General features: G+C 51.5%; 1 protein-coding gene across 7 annotated transcripts in view; it reads right to left on the bottom strand.

Moving 5' to 3' along the window:
* The window catches only part of FBXW4 (F-box and WD repeat domain containing 4), an 84537-nt gene that overhangs the window by 5402 nt on the left and 62307 nt on the right, over positions 1-16828 (bottom strand). For 2 of the 7 annotated variants that reach the window (XR_011522450.1, XM_070558462.1), the window contains 5 exons: positions 13607-13672; positions 2961-3118; positions 2318-2458; positions 1652-1793; positions 664-1449 (listed from right to left, as the gene is read on the bottom strand). Coding sequence is in view for 4 of the 7 variants with exons in the window: in XM_070558462.1 (XP_070414563.1) it covers positions 1330-1449; positions 1652-1793; positions 2318-2458; positions 2961-3118; positions 13607-13672 (627 nt within the window). In the remaining 3 variants the exon portion in view is untranslated. The other 5 variants (XM_070558471.1, XM_070558449.1, XR_011522438.1 and 2 more) reach the window with 4 other exon arrangements.

The following is a 16828-nucleotide window of genomic DNA, read 5'->3' as shown; positions in this document are numbered from 1 at the left end:
GTGGACTGTATTCTTGTCCACCTCTGTGTGCTCCTGTCCCCAGGAAGGGTGGTGGTGACAACATTCCCTTCTCCTCTATCCTAGAGACCTTCAAGGTAAAGCCTTCTGCATAAAGGGAGGCGTGGGCCTTAGATGGAGCTCTGACCGCATCTTCCCTAAACTATTTGCATAAACTCAGAGGAACACTAGGCTGGAAGGGACCCTGTGCTACCTTAGCTTGCAGAAGTGTCCAGAGGAACTCCCTAAGATAAGGGTGGGTGAGAGAGTTTTTTAAATGCAGAAACCTTGGAAATAGCACAGGATATTAAGACACTGTGGGTCAAAAACCAGATTAAGGGTGGTAGCATTGCACAGAGTATGTGTGTGTTGGAGCAGGGTGAAAGAGAGTCACCAGAGATGGACAGTAGCGTGGCCCCCCCGCAACTCAGAGCCATTCCATGGTCCCCTCTCCATACCCCATAGGTGACACCCACCCCACCACTAGGGCCAAAGGGGTAGGTGGTAATGAGAGGTTTTCCTGAAGAAAAGAAACCTTTGTCTTTGGGATATCGAGCCATGAGACTTGTCTTACCCTTTCCCCAGCATGCTCACTCCCAAGTATGGATCTGGTGTTCCCTCTCTCTGGGGCCTCCCAGGACTCCTCAGCTAGTGAAGAAGCAGATCTGTGAACAATCAAGCTTTATTTTTACAAAAATGAACATTATAGCATGTCTCAACAGCTGGACTGAGGTTGGGCTGGCTTAGAACTCACTCAGAAGTGTGGGGTTCCCTTTGTCCTTTCTTGGTTTCAAAGCGAGACCAGGCCACAGTGCCCCAGGAATGAGTCTTCAGCCCCAAGAGCTTGGTCAAGGGTGAGGTCTGACTGAGGAGGTGAGGGCCAGTGCCAGCCGGGGTATTGATTGGCACCCTCACCCCTCTTTCCAGGGAAGGGGCAGAAAGAGACCAACTGGGAAGGCTGGAGCACCTCACCTCACTCTAAGCTGTCACAGCTCTAAGAAGGGGTTGACCTTCTTAGGTTGACCTTAAGGTGGGCCTCTCTAAGCCAGATCCTTGCTCTGGCCAACAGGGAAGCAAGGCCTAGCTGGGTTCATCTGCACTCTCCCACGTCCCTTCTCTCCAACTGGTTCCTGGGAGGGACTGTGCCTCTGGGTAACCCCAAATCCCCAGGAGTCAGCAGCCTTTAGCTTACAGTGCCCGAGCACTGTAGTCATAGGTCTAGGAGCACAGGCACGATGAGGGGGTTGGGGGGAGGTATCACTGCACCCTCCAGGCAGGAGAGGTCCCTGAGTAGCTGGCTTCCCTGGCCCAAGGCTGGGGTGGCCCTGACTGTCACGGGTTTTGAAAGTCCAGGACGTGGAGGTTGTAAGACAGTGCAGCATAGAGATGCTTGGTGGTGAAGCGGAGGCAGTACACAGGACTGCTGAGGGGTGTCGATGTCAGCGGGAAGGCCTGCAAGGGAGGGCAGAAGAATGGCAAGAGCATCCCGAATGGGAGCTGGAGGAGCCTGAACCCAGGATTCCCCGGCCCAGTGCAATGAGACAGGGGCCACTGTAGGCTTCCTCCCACCCACTCCAGGTATACCCACTTCCAGATGCAGCCCATAATAACTAGTCCTTGCGTTCTGGAGGCATGAGGTAAGCCGGACACTTACATGTAGGCAGGCTCTTTGGCGCCGGTCCCACAGTCGTACAACTCCATAGTAGGAAGAACCAGTGGCCAGCAAGTGGTTCCCATCCGTCTGCAAGCAGTACAGAGTGCTGTCATGGGGCTCCTCCCACTCCATGACACACTTCCTGTCCAGGAAGAGGAGATGCAGGGATGATTCAGGGGTGCCCTCCATCTCCACCCCAGCTTCCCCAGGGGCCTAAAGGGAGCCATCCTGTCTGGGAGAGAAGCTGAATCACCAAATCCTTTAAAAGCCAGACTTAATGGGGGAAAGCCTCCTTGATAAAGGTCTCTTTCTCACCAAGCCCCAGGCCCCAGGGCATATTATGCCCTCATTTGTGCTTCACACGGCCAGCTACGTGTCACAGGACTTATGAGGCAGAGAGGTAAGAAAGGCTGAGACAGAATGCTGAGGGTCAGCACCCTGACGGATCCCAAGGCTCTTGTTAGGGTCTGATGGCTATGGTCTTCCGGGACACAGGACTAGGGCTGCCAAGCTGGGGAGTCTAAGCTTGAGCTGACCTTGCTGGCTGCTCCTTACCAGCCTCTGACATGGAATCTCTGTGCCCTCTCCCGTGGGCCCACTAGGACTGGAGGGAGGGCTGGGACTGGTGCAGGGTTCCCACCACCTGTCCTCTGCCAGTGCTCTCACCGGACACTGGTACGAAGGTCCCAGTAGCGAACGTAGGTGTCGTAGCCACAGGACAGGAGTGTGAAAGGGGACTCATACATGACGTCCAGCACCCCAGCCCCTGGGGGAAAGTCACTGCCCAAGTGGGTCATCAGCTGCCCACTGGGGAGAGAGGAGAGGCAGAGGATGAGAGGCTGTCCCACCTTGGTCCACACACATTCTTTTAACGTTCAGATGGCATCAGTCCCGAGGGAAATGCAGCTCTCATTCCTGAGCTAGAATTAGACTCCCTCAGGAGTAGAGCTGAAGGAGGAGATGCCCCAGACTCCCACCCCTCTCACTCCAGTCCTGGTCCCTGCCCCTCCCCCAGCTAAAGGCCTCAATCAGCTGCCAACAGCCCCTCCATCACACCTGCATGCTGGCTGCCCGCTGCCCAGCCACTCCTCCTCCGGAGGATGAATGGGCCTTGCTGAAGGGGTTGCCCCCCTCCCACACACACACTTGGTTACTTTATACTCCTTGATCCTGCAGGTCATGCAGTTCTGAGCTGCCTGAGTCCAATGCCTTAATTCCCGCCTGTAATCTGGGGCTCAAACCTCATTGGGGATAAAGACCACACAAAGGGAGAAGGGGAGTCCCAGGAGATGTTAAAACAAGTAAACACCTTTGTGTCTGGGGAGAGAAATCGCTGAGAAAGCAGCTTAGTGGGCTGGTCCCTGGTGTTCCTGGCCCGGCTGGCCCTCGGCCCAGGGCTAGCACGCCTCTGTGATCACAGCCCCCAGCCCGCTGGGCTCCAGCTTGCTCCCTCCATCCTCGCCCCTCCTGGTGGCCGAGAGCAGATTACTGAGAAGAACAATTTCTTTGTGACTGTGTAATTCCCTCCGTGACCGCGGCAGTGGGCAGACCCCAGCCCCAATGCCAGACCCCTAGCAACCACGTAGGGGGGCCTCCTGGCCCTAGCAACTACCCCTCAACATCAAGTGCACCCGCTAATCCCTATGGCTAGGGACGAGTAGAAGCAGTGAGTTTCTGCAGAATAACTGGTGTGAATGAAGAAGAGGGGCACCCTCCAGGCCCCATCCCTCAGCTTCACCCAAGAGATGCTGGGCTCTCCTCCATGGCAGACAAGAGAAACGAGGCCATGGACACTTCACAGGGTCACCCAGGTAAGAGGCCCCTGGCATGGGGTGGGGAGGACTTCATGGTCTCACTAGCCCAGCTTTGGCCCAAGCAGTGTTCACCTAAGGGCTTGAGGCAGACAAGGCTGCCAGCCACATGTGTGAATGTGGACCTCAGCTCCAGTCCTTCCACCTCACACAGACTCTGACCCTCAGCCTCCCTCCTCCCTAACCAAGTGGAGCTGCCATCTTCCCTGAAGGCTGAAGGAATAGAGGAGGCGGCTGTGGGTTCCTTTCTGCCCACTCTGTCTTTCCCCTTGAGCCCTGGGCTGTGAGGTGACCCCCAGCAAGAAGCACTGTTGCTGGCCAGTGGGGGTTAGGCCCTAAGTCAGCACCCCTGCCCCCATCCTCCTTCCCAGGGAGATGCTCTTCCTATCAGGGGTAGAAGATTTTAAGCCTCTATATATTGGGGGATCCTGAGAGGTATCAAGCAGAAAGCCTTCTCCTTGGGTAAGCATCTCCTAGAGATCATGGACCTCGGGTCTCAGGAAGGCCTGCCTTCCCAGATGGGCCACCAGCCGTGATTGACCCCACCTCCACCCTGGGGAAGGCCAGAGCCCCGAGAGGAGCCAGTCTCTCTCTCCCTTATGGGCACACATGCACATTTGTACACACCGGGTAGGAGCTGTTTTGCTCCACAGTTCTGCCTCCTTCCAGATTTGGGGGCCCTGCCCCCTCCATTAGTGAGGCCTTCAGGAATGACTGAGGAGCTCTCCCCTTTAATCTACAGAAGTAATTTCATGTTTGTCTGTTTGAAATAGAAGATGAAAGGCAGTGGGGGTTGGGGGGGCGTGAAGCCCAGCATGGCTCTACCTGCCCACCCCTGGTCCCAGGGTTCAGAGGGAAGGAGAGTTGGGCACCCACTGGCTGGGCAGGGTCAGCAGTGTAAGGGCCACACCAAGACCAAGTTGCCATCCTGGGTGCCACCACTGGAAAGTGTCATGCCACAGTGTCTGCAATAAGAAACACAGAATCCTACCCTCTCAGGGAGACCCAAGGGCCCGAGTGAGCACCAGGCCCTGGAGGCTGGGACGAGTCTCCAAAGCCCCTCGTCTGTCAGCCTAGCCTGGCCAGGGGCTGAGGAGTTTTTTAACACTGGTCTCTGATTCTCTGAAAGGGCCACACACACTTTAAATGGGCCAATAAAAAGACACAATTTCTTTTGCCTCTGGGCCCAGGACCCTCGAGGCTCTGTTGTGCAGTGCCTGTGAGGTTAAGTTCAGAGCATAAACTGACACACCAGGCTCTGGGAAATGGCCCGTCTCTTCAAATAGCGGCCCAGCAGTGCCATAGGAGCCCTGCTGGGGCTTTGATTTGGGAAAACAAACAGAAATGGCACCGTGGGCCCTTCGTGGCCCCCACCCCAGGACCAATTTAACTAGAAAACTCGAGCTCAACCTCTCTGGTGGAGGGAGTGAGATCGGCTGACAGTAGTCCCAAAGTTTGGGGGGAAGGGGGACAAAACAAGTTGTCTCCTCAGTCCCTCCTCCCGGGCTGCTTTTCTTACTGCAAGTGTGTTCTTGTAAAAATGATTAGATTGCAATTTGTATAACGTGGTGACCCCCAAATTCAGACATTTCACCCCTTTTCTCTGGAAAGAATGTTAAGAATGCTTCTCGGCCTCTCACTGTGTGGGGCGGGAGGCGGGTGCAGAGCCTTCGCTGTCGCACAACTTGTGTGGGAACAGCGCTGCCGCTCAGAGCCCCAGGCCAAGACAGGAGCAAGGGCCGGGTCTGTCACTATAGAGGGCCAGACAAAAAGTCCATTCCCTTCCAACTCCTGTGCACAAAGCCCAGGCCTCCAGGAGCCGCTGAGGCTGGGGGGCCGAGCCTGACTCCAGCAATTCTCTCTCAACCCAGGGAAAGATAAAGACAGATGGGGCCGCCCCTGTGAGCCTGATGAATGCAACTCAGGCTGAGAGAGCAGCCTAAAGGAGACCTGTTCCTGCAGCCTGGCTGTGTGTAGCCTCCCTTTGGGAGCCCCCAGAGTACCTGGGCAGAAAAAGCCAGCAGAGTGCAGCCTCATCCCAGGGACCCTTGAGGAGGGGATCAGGTGAGGGAATCAGGTCTGCCTGGCCCAACCCACCCTGCTGCCCAGGCACAGGCTATTCCACTGATGCGGGAGGGAAGAGGAAGTTTAGAGAGGAACTTCCTGACAGGGAGGAGGAAATTTAAATAAGGCACTGGCTAACTGGAGGTAGGTGCTGGCCCTGAAGACCCAGATGTCCCATCTGGGAGAGGCCCTGAGTGCCAGGCTAGAGTCAGGCACAGAAAAGTAGTCCCCGGCAAGCCCCCTTTTCCCCCGCCAACCCCCCAGCCTGGGCCCTGCAGAACCTGGAAGCCTGGTGCCCTGCTTCACTCCCTCTCTCCTTCCCCTGAGTCCTCCCCTCCCAGCCTCCAAACGTCTCCCCTGCCTGAGCTCACAAGCCACAGTTCATAGAAAGTCTTCCTGTGCTAAAGTGCGCTGAGATATGATACCCCTGGCTCCCACCTGCCAGCTCACATCCACAAATGCCCATGGCCGCCACACCATTGTACAGCCACTGTTTCCATACTGGGTTCCTGATGATGTTCCCTGGAGATCCTTTGAGTGCTCATTCCTGCATCTGTTTGGGTGTGAGGACACCCTATCTGGCCCTCTTTGGGGTCACACAAAGTGCAACAGTGGCTTTTCTAGAGGGGGAAAGAAGGGTGACAAACAGTTCACCCTTCTTCTCTGCTCCCAGGGGACAGATGGCCTGAAGGTATAAGCTAGGCCCAATATTGGTCGCTAAGAGAATGGGATGTTTTTTCTACCTTCCTTCTTTCTACCCCCTCCTTCCCTCTCTTCCTTTCTTTGATCAATGGCCATTTATTGAGCACCTTCTGTATACAAGGCATTGTGCATAACAGAAACTGCAGGGAGATGTGAGGTGTGACTTTGAAGGAGACATTGCCCCTGTCCTCAAGAAGTGTTCAACCCAGTGAGGGAGAGAAGTCTGTCATGTATCCAACTAATAATAGAAGGGGTGACTCAGTGGGTATCAGGAGAGATGAAAGAAAATTTTATAAGAGGACAGGTAAGAGAACATTTCTGGCTGTGGGTATTAAGTGATTCTTCAGTGAGTGACAGGAGGTGGCAGGCAATGACAGGAGAGGGGGGATGGCCCAGGTGAAGGACCAGCAACAACAAAGGTGCAGAGCTAGAGCACCTGGTTTGGCTGGAGGCTTCGGTATGTGAGGGGAACAAGCTGGCGGGATCTGGTTCCAGACCGTGGTGGGCCTTCAGGTGTACACTACTCAGCTGGCATGAACTCCACAAGTGGCAGACAGCCATGAGGCTTTTAAGCAGGGAGAGGTTGTCCTAGTCCAGCCCTGTGGTGGGGAGGGCAAGAGACTCAAGGAGGCAGATAGGTCTTAGATGTAACCACAGAGTGGTGGAGACAGGACGAGCCCATGGAAGCTTCGCCTGCCCCAGCCCCATAAGGTGAGCAGGAAGGACCTTCCCAAGCACACAGCCTCTCACATGCGGTGTGTGTGTGTGTGTGTGTGTGTGTGTGTGTGCACGCGCGCACAGCCCCCCAGCGCCTGCCCGCGCACACGTGTTCAGACACAATGGCTCAAAGGCCAGGCAGCCCGGCAGCCCACTTTGTACTGCTAACAAGAGGACCATAATTACAGGAAGGGGCAGCCGGGCAGATAAAAGGATACAAAATTTCAACATCTGTTGCCATAAAGGGATAAGGAGAAGTGAAACGCAAAGTATCAGTTTGGTGTCAGCAGGCAGAGAGCCAATTTCAAAGAGTTCAGGGGGACAGAGGGGACAAGAAAGAAAAAGGAAAGAGGTGGGGAGAAAGAAAGAAAAAGAAAGAAATTACAGGGTTCCTTAAAGAGGTAAAGAAAAAAGAAAATGAAAAAAGCTGTCAGTAATACTTTCAAAGGAGAAGGCAGGTACTTTTAAAGAGGGGCAATTCCCGTAATCACCCTGACTGAGGGCCAGGCCCCCTGCCTGGGGTGGAGGCGGAGGGCCAGGGGCAGAGACAAAGCCACACCTGAGCAGGATGGGCACTAATGGTGCCCTCCGAGCGGCCGAGCCTGCCTTCAGGACACTGGTTCCTCCTGCAGATGGTTAGAAAGGGCTGCAGCTAGGCGCCTCTTACCATTCCAAATGCCACTGGATGCCCTGATATGCATCTCCTGTGTTCAATCCAGGGTCCCAAGATAAGTTCCTCACCTGCAGGGAAGCTATACCAAGCCACATGGTGGTTGACAAGGTGGCCCTATGAGTGCTCTAAGGGTCACCAACTCCAGCCACAGGGGTCAGGATCAGGGAGGGCTTTGCGATGTAGGTGCTATTTATGCTGAAGAGTGAGTAGGGTTTCAGTAGGCAGAGAGGGGGTATTTCAGGTGCGAGTCAGCTGGAGCAAAGGCTCAGAGGGGAAACAATACAGGATGGCTGTCAGAATGTGTGAGAAGTCTATCTTCCCCTGCCTTCATGGAGAAGGAGGAGACTTAGGGGCTGGAGCGTAGAAATGGAGGGGTGATGGGAGCCAGGAATGACCTGGCTTGAAGAGGAAGGGGCGATCAGGTGTGTGTGCAGGAGCCATGCATATGATCACACATACAGGGCAGTGTAGTGCCTAGCTGAGGACTTGAGCCCTCAATGCCCTAGGAATAGCCAGGTCACCAAAGCCCACTCCTATCTGACAGTCCCCAGGCTGGTTTAGGAATGTGGCTGGGCCCACTGTGACACCTCCAGGTCTGGGATTACAGGCCTCTCCATCCTGATGCCCACCTGCCCCTTGTCACCAGGGCACCTGTTGCGCCTTGCTATCAGGGCACCAATGCTAGATCCAGCTCAAATGCCCCTTGGCAAAAAAGGTAAAACCCACAGCAAGAGTAAGCCCATGGAGAGGGTGTGTGATGTCAGGCCACTCAGACCCTTTGGCCTTCAGGCAACCAGGAGGTATGTCCCACACAGACAACACCTTCCCTGGGGCCTAGTTGAGAGCCCTGCTCACATGCAGACAGAGAAGACAGATGGGCCTTGATTCCTCCAGACCCCAGGTTCAGGAACAGGATGGCTCTGGCACAGTTCCTCAGGATCTGATGAGACCACAGGGCCTAGCTAAGGATACTTCAGTGGGTGGCTGTCGGCACAGTCTGTCAAGATGGGAGCCCTTAGGACTGGGCCTGAAGACCTTCTGCCCTCAGAAGCAAGAACACTCTGGCACCTCGAGCTTGGATGAAGTACTCCATCTTTCTCTCTGCCTGGTTTAGACAGGTTAGAAATTCCTGTCTTTGGGCCCAGCCCACAGTCTCCAGCTCCAGGAGAAAGAAGAAAGGGAAAAAGGAGGAAGGGTGAGGGGGGCAACAAAGCTCCTTGCCATCTAGGCAGTGGCTGTGTGCCCATGACTGCATTCTGACCCATGTGCTTCAGCCAGCACCTCCCCTTCCCTAGCCCATAGGCAGAAAAGAGTGTCGGGGTCTTGATAGAACAAAGGGCTGAAGGCGCCATGGTGACCTTGAAAGACGTCCTCAGGCATTGTGAGAAGTAGCCTAGGCTGTCTAAGGATGGCAAAGGGACAACAAAGGGATGAGGGAGTGCTGGTGCCCAGCAGGGCACCTATAACCCAGGAGGTGTGTCCCAGCCCCCACCATCATCCTGAGGGCAGCCCCTGGAGGGGTGATGCTCAGAGCAAAACTGCCCCTCCAGTATTCCTCCCCCCAAGACAGAGCACACACATAAAAGACAGAACCCTGGCGCTCCTCAGGTTTCAGCGGTGACAGGTTAAAAGCAAAGAATCCACCCAGCACTGCACACCGCCCGCCACCAAGTCCTGCCGGCGATGTTGCTCCACCTTCCAGATTGGCTTGTCAGTCAGGCTTTGGCATTATTGAAAGATCAAACTCTGTCCTGCCTGTTCATTACCTTAATCCTATTTTCTACATGGCTTTATTATCTGCTTGGGCTTCTCTGGGAAAGACAGCTACAGACAGTTGTCCTGTCTACCCGTTTCCTCCCACCAAAAGCGGATGTCCCCGCCAGGGCATCTTTCCCTCAATCCCTGCACCACTCAGTCCTCCAAGCTTCCCTCAGGACAGGAGAGATGGTTAAACAAGGCCTGGCTCCTCTCAGTGGTGAGGAGGCGAATCCAGGGGCTAGAAAGAAGGCAATGCCAAGGGATGCCCAGCACAGCCCTGCCACAGGCTGGCCAGGGGGCGCAGTAGCTGTTTCTTGTCTGGCTCCAATGAGAACCAAGGCCCTAGCTGTCTTGTGTCCATTCTCCTTTTGCTTCTTTCTAGGTTCTATGAAGACTCAGTGTTTGGGGTTTCATAAGAGAATGCCATTCGAGGAGTTGGTCCCTTAGAACTCCATCCTGACCATAAATCTGTGCCCACCAGGGCAACCACAGGTAGAAGAGGCCACTCAAAGGTTACCCAACCTTCGAGACAAAGCTGGGCCACAGTGGTGCACCCGGCCCTCCCCCGCAGGCTTGTCTGCCATCCTCAACCCAGGCCAGTGATGATGCCAAGCACAAGGTCCAGCTACATGACTAAATAAAGCTGACTTTCAGCAGAAGTTCCCATCTTTGTGACCTGCAGCCTTACTATCAAGAGCTTTCTCTGTGCCATGAAGTCAGCAGGTTCTCTTCCCCTGCTACTGGTCACAAGGCCACAGCTATTTTGGAGAATTAAAAGGCTAAGCCTCCACAAACTCCAAGGTACTAACGTGGAAGCTGTGGGGAGGAGGAAGAGAGGAAGGAGACAGCTTACAGTGGTTGAATGCCCTCAAGGTGACAGGCACTGTGGGGATACTTTTTCAAAATATTTTTTTTCATACTAGTTCTCTTAGGTAGGGATAATTAAATTCCATTTACAAATGTGGAAACTGAGGCCCAGAGAGGTCCCCCCCAGATCACAGAGCTAATAAGCGGCAGAGTCAGATCTAGAGCCCAGGTCTGTCTGACCACACGGTCTGTGCTCCCTCTGTAGCTCCTCACAGCCTCCAAGTCACACACTAGAGGAGGGGCTCCTTCTGCCCCAGTCCCATTGAGAAGGAAGAAGTTGCTGATGGCAGGAGTTTGGCAGAGTGAGCCATGGGAACAACTTTCACGTATTGCAGGAGCTCCAACATTCCAGGGGCTAAAGAACAAAGGAGCCCTTGGAAGTTTTAGTTGTGCTGGCAACTGTGATGTGAAGATCAGCTACATTAACAAAAGCAGAAGATCTAGAATAAGGGAGGTGAAAGCACCTGCCCCTCATCAGCCCACACCCAGTGTGTACAGTACTCAGTTATGAACGCCCCATTTCAAGAGGGATAAACCCAGATAAATTAGAGAAACTTCCAGGTGAGAACAGTCCTGAAACCGGTGTGAGACCAACACTGTAAGTCATCCATCCAGTTATTCCTCTCTTTCTTTCTTGCTGACCAAAACTGGATTCTGTGCCCACCCCACCTCTCCCCCACTGCCACTGAGCATATGGGGAAAACTGGGCTCTTCCCCAGGCCTGGAAGGTGAATCTTGACTAGTCATTCATTTCCCTTGTCAGAGTTTGGTTTAGGGTGAGTACTGGAGAACACTTTTGGCTCACTGAATATGAGAAGTCTGCTTGGGAGCTCCTATGAAAGGCTTCCCCATCTTAAAAACAGACCCCAGGCAGGGACACGTCCTCACTCTTCCTTCTTCCCTTTGGATGTTGCCTTTATGAGTTGGTAGAGCTTGTGTAAACAAGCCTGAGGACACGGGCAAAAGCCATCTTGACTGGGGTGCAAAGCAGAAAGCTACGGAGCAGATGGACCCTTGTGGTCTCATTGAGCTACTGAACCCCTCAATCCTGGAACCAGCCAGTCGTCCAATTTCTGGACTCCTTGTCATTTAACACAATAATAATCCCTTTATTGTTTGAACCACTTTGAATTAGATCTTCATTACTTATAGCCAGAAGCACCCTAACTGATCTACTATGCTTATAAGCAATAGTTGAAGGGCCTCAGACTTTTGGTCTGGAAAAGAGAAGACTCTGGAGGAGCAGAACCAAGTTTTCAGATATTTGAAGTCCTTTCCTTCTTGTCCAGGATCACAGCTCCAGGAAGCAGCTCAACTCTCAATGAAGGGTAGGCATTCTAGCTCTCCAAGCTATCCAAAGATGTGATGTGGTTGGGGAAGTTGCCAGTTTCCTATCCCTGTGGTTGGATGACCATCAAGACAATGTTGTAGAGGAAACCATATTTAATTAAAACATTCCATGTGTTATAAAAAAAATCTTTTAGAAAGATTGACAATACAGTGGATTTTTCAGGAAAAAAGATATGGCTAATACTTTCCAGGGGAGATGGAAAGAAAAGACAAGCTGGAGCAACTGAGGCAGGAGACAGACAAGAAGAGCATATCCTCACCACTCCTGTAAATTATGGCATTGAAAACCAGAATGTTGGGGCCTAGGGCCAGGTGAAGCGTTCTTAGCCTTGATGCCAAAAGCACAATCGATAAAAGAAAAAGTCCATAATTTGGACTTCATCGAAATTTAAAGCTTTTGCTCTGTAGAAGACCCTCTTAAGGGGATAAAAAGACAAGCTATAGACTTAGAGAAGATATTTGCCAACCACATATCTGACAAAAGATTACCATCTGGAATATACAAAGAACTCTCAAAACTCAACAGTGAAAAAGCAAACAATCCAATAAGAAAATGGGCAAAATACATAAGCAGATATTTCACCAAAGAGAATATACAGAAGGCAAATAAGCACATGAAAATATGTTTAATATTGTTAGCTCCTGGGGAAATTCAAATTAAAACCATGATGAGATACCACACCTATTAGAATAGCTAAAATAAAAAATAGCAACAATCCCAAATGCTGTTGAGGATGCGAAGAAAGTAGATCTCTGATTCATTGGGGTCAGAATATAAAATAATAAAGACACTCAAATAGTTTGGCAGATAGAAAAATGAAAACTAAACGTACACTTACCAAATGACCTGGCAATCGTACTCCTGGGCATTTATCCCAGAGATATGAAAACTTATGTCCACACAAAAGCCTATACACAAATGTTCATAACAGCTTTATTTGCAATAGTCAAAAAGTTGAAAACAACTCAAATATCCTTCAATGGGTGAATGCTGTTCAATGGGGAAAGAAACTTTGGTATGTCCGTACCAGGGAATGCTACTGGCAATAAAAAAGAAAGCACTATTGATACATGCAACAACTTTTATGGGTCTCAAGGGAATTATGCTGAGTTAGAGGGAAAAAAAGAAAATCTCAAAAGGTTACATGCTGTATTATTTAATTTATATAATACTTTCAAAATGACAAAATTATAGACAAGGAAGACACATGTGGTTGCCAGGGGTTAGGGACAAGAAGGAAGGGAAGTGGAGGGGAGGATGGGTGCGACAATAAAAGGGTACAAGAGGGATCTTTGTGCTAGTGGAACAAACAGTTCTGTATCTTGATTGTGGTAGTAGTTACATGACTACACATGGGATAAAATTGCAATGAACTACACACACTCACATACACACAAGTGCAATCTGAATAAAGGTCTATGGATTGTACCAATGTAATATGTTACACAGGTACCCTCCTGTCCTATTTTTATAACTTCTATGAATCTATAATTATTTCAAAATAAAAAGTTTAAAAACACAACAGAATGGCAGATAATCAGATGGGAATGTGTTTAGCCTGCCAACGAGGAGAACTATGAGTAAAATCTGGATGTATTTTTACTGTTCTGTATAATTCTTTGTATGGATCTGTAGGCCACTTTCAAAATTTCTTTATTTTAGAAAAATTATCTGTGAAGATAGATGGGGTTTTATGTAGCCACATAGGCACTCCTCAGAGAAAGAGTATCATAAATCCAAATTGTCGTTATCATAAATTACACAGGAAATTATTTACCTATTATAAATTACTTCCGTTTTCTCAAGCTAACCCAAATGATTCCGTGTGAGAAGACCCACAGTGGAGGCTGTCAGTGGGCTGCAGGCCGGGGGTCCCAGCCTCCTCCTGGCCCAGTCGGTGGCCAACTGAAGCAGGGGCCAGCTCAGCCAGCTCTTTGCTTTACGACCCTGGCTGCTCCAGCACCCCCCCCCCACCCCCCCAAGAAGCCATGGTGGGCTCAGGAATCTCTTACCTGTTGAGGTCCCAGATTCTTAGGGGTGAGAAGTGCCCACAACAAGCCGTCCCTGTCACGAAAGAGCTGCCAAACAAAAGGAGAGCAGAGTCAGGTCTGGCTTGTCAGAACTTGTGGGAAATGGCTACAAAATTGTAAGTACCGTGTTCATTCTCCAGGGGATCGTGGGGTTAAGCCAGGATGAAGGAAGCAGCCGAGACAGCCATCAGAGGAGTTGTGGGAAGACAACTGGAAGCACGGTGAGGGCTGTGACCTCCCACGGCTGCTTGGCCAGAGGACCCATGGGTTTAACAACGACTGAGCTTGCTACTTGCTACTCAGACCGTTGTGTGGTCTCTGCCCCCCATAATAATGGATCTCCAGATGCACAACTCTGAGGCCAAGGGACAGCAAGCCTGTTGGGCTTCAGTTGTATGAAGGATAAGTTCACAATGCCATGGCACAGAAAAGGTCTCCTGGGAATCCACGGTTCAGAAGTGAGGGTGGCTGGGGGGGCATTATGGAAGGTTTTAAGAGCTGGGGGAATCTGGGAATATGGTAAAAGCACAGAGCAGGTATAAAGGCACCCAACTGAGGAAAGGGAAACTGAAAGGTGAGTAACAACATGAAAAGATGAAATGGGTCATAATGCTAGTAGATGAGGTGAGAGAGCAGGGAATGTGAGGGGCCAGGCAGCCAGGGCTGCTTCAGAGTAGAAGGGGAGTCAGGCAGAGTTTAGAGGACAATGACAGATACTACCAAGAGGCAGGTGAGAAGGAACACTGTGACCATATTTCCCAGAGTGTCTCTTAAACCCCTAAAAAGTTCAACATATACAATCTGCAGAGTTTCATTTTAAGTGGAGGCACAAGCCCAGTGAGAAGGTTCCGTGCAATGAGCCAGGTTGGCCGTGGTGCTAGGACTAGAACTTGAACCTATACTCCAGACCACTCCTTTGTTAGAGGATTTGGCAGGTGGCAGTGGGAAGCCTGCAGGAACCCTAGGCTTGAAAACCTAAACAGTGAACAAGAGAGTTGAAAGCAGTTGTGTCACTCAGGAGTCCTGGGGCAGGGAAGGGCCATGTCCCTACATGTCTGGCATGGGGGGGAGGGGGACTGGACATACTAATGACATGTTAGCAACGTGGGGGTAGCAGCCCATCCGCCCTGACCCTGCCCAGCACCTGTGGCTCTCTGATCGCAAGCATGTCAGTGGGGAGATGGCTTTCCACAGAGAAAGAAGCCAGTGGCTTTGGCTGCGGGGGAGCTGGCCTGCCAGTTGCTCATGGAGGAGATGTTAGGGCAGGCATTGGCGGAGCCACTGATTTACAATCAAAATTGCAGGGCAAGTGTCTGCTTTTCAATCCCAGGCTGACAAAAAGCCACATAAGCCCCCCTGGGGCTTCCATGCCTCAAGCCAAGACTTCCTTGAGGGACGTGCTCCATCATCCCAGCTTCCTCTCAACCCATAGGAGTACCAGCAGCCACTAAACTAGAGCAGCATGCCAAAACAGCCACTCTGTCATGCCCCAAGTGACTCTCAGCCTGGGAAGGAGCCACTGGACACTGAAGCCCGAAACTACAAAGCCAGGAGGTGTCCTCACCTCCCTCCCCCTCGACATTTTTCTCTTGAGGGTAATCCATTAATAACTGGTAAAGCCAATTACCTTGGGTTGGAAACATAATAGCCACTTGGAAATCATTCGAGCAGGCAATTGGGCTCTCCAGACTTTTGAGGAGTGGGGGCCAGGTGAGGGGCGCCAGTACAGACATCTCTTAAGGAGACTGTGGCAGGCCTTTGACTGGCCACAGGCCTAAATTAGCATCAAGGTAAGTCAATGTTGGTGGGGGGGAGGCACCTGGAACCTGAATCCCTGCCACTCCCACAGCTCTAACCTCTCAGCAGGCTGAGGTGGGAATGGGAACACCTTCCCCTGGGACTCCTGTCCTTCTCTGTTCCTGCCCACTGGCCCCAGGCCCTGTCCATCTGCCACCAGGAGGAGTACCTCTCACCTTCATACCCCATGAAGGTCTTTCTTAATTGTCTGGACACGACACCAAGAATGTTTCTTTCCAAAACTGCACTTTTCCCTTGCTTAACCATGTGAGGCAAGGAGGAAGAGAAGGAGGGAAAGTAGAGAGTCCCCTCGACACTTACGAGGACCTAACAGTTTAATCAAATTTAACACTCAGTAAAAAAAACCCCGCAAGCCACAGCCAAGCAGATTTGGAACCAAGTCTTGCTGGGGACACTCACCAGGACCCACACCCAAACCATGAGGACTGCCCAGGACTCTTGGGGGCGAGGCTGGCTGCAGACATAGCCCTGCACACCTCAAACTACTTCCCCCTGCTTTCGGCCATACTTGCTCCCTACCCTACCTCCCAATTCCCACAGACTTTAGGATGCAAAAGCCACAGACTGGCCACATTCAAAGTCAGAAGATTAAAAGGGGGCTCCCAAGTGCAGTCTTGCCAGAGTGTAGGACGGACACATGGAGCAGAGAAGAGAAGAAATTCATAGTTCTGGGACACTCAAAGGATGCTTCACATCCCACAATAAGTCCAGGAGATAGAAATTACTGTTCCCATTGTACAGACAGGGAAAATAAAGTGACAGCCAAGCCTCCATGAATTTACCTGAAATGCTGCAGCTGCACACGGGACCTGTTGCTCACATACTTGTACCCCTCCCTGGAGACTTGCCAGATCAAGTGCTCTGAAAAAGGGCTAGTAAGGTGGGATCTGCACATCACAGGCAGCCTCACCACCCTCACTCTCTCTAACCTCCACCAGGCAATTTAGCCTGAATATAATGCCATTGTGCTCCATTTGCATCAGCCTGATATCTTCAAATAAATTCTCTCCACATCCCTCGCTGTGCTGGGTCCTATGCTAAGTATGCCAAAGATTCTCAATAAATACTTAGAGATGAACTAAAGGAACACATGTACCATTCCTTCTATGGCTCCTCCTTAGGGTCTACTCAAAGAATCTTTCCCATTAAGAGGTCTTTGCTATAATCTCAAGTTAGGGTTTGAAGTTACTGAAAAAGCCAGCTCTCCTCAGAAAGGAAAGAAGATTCAAATGGCTTTTACCCTCAGTCCCATCTCTTCCCTCAGGAATATCCCAGGGACAGGGATAGCAAACCTGTGCTGAACAGGCAGAAGCAAGAGCTCCTGGCTCCTTAGGTAGCTTGGCCATCCTTCCTCTGGGTCCCTACCACACTTTGGTCTCACCCTCA

Source organism: Equus przewalskii, chromosome 1 (genome assembly GCF_037783145.1).
Source record: "Equus przewalskii isolate Varuska chromosome 1, EquPr2, whole genome shotgun sequence".
Classification (NCBI taxonomy): domain Eukaryota; kingdom Metazoa; phylum Chordata; class Mammalia; order Perissodactyla; family Equidae; genus Equus; species Equus przewalskii.
The sequence above is the reverse complement of the archived record's forward strand: the minus strand, read 5'-3'. Positions and strand labels throughout refer to the sequence as shown.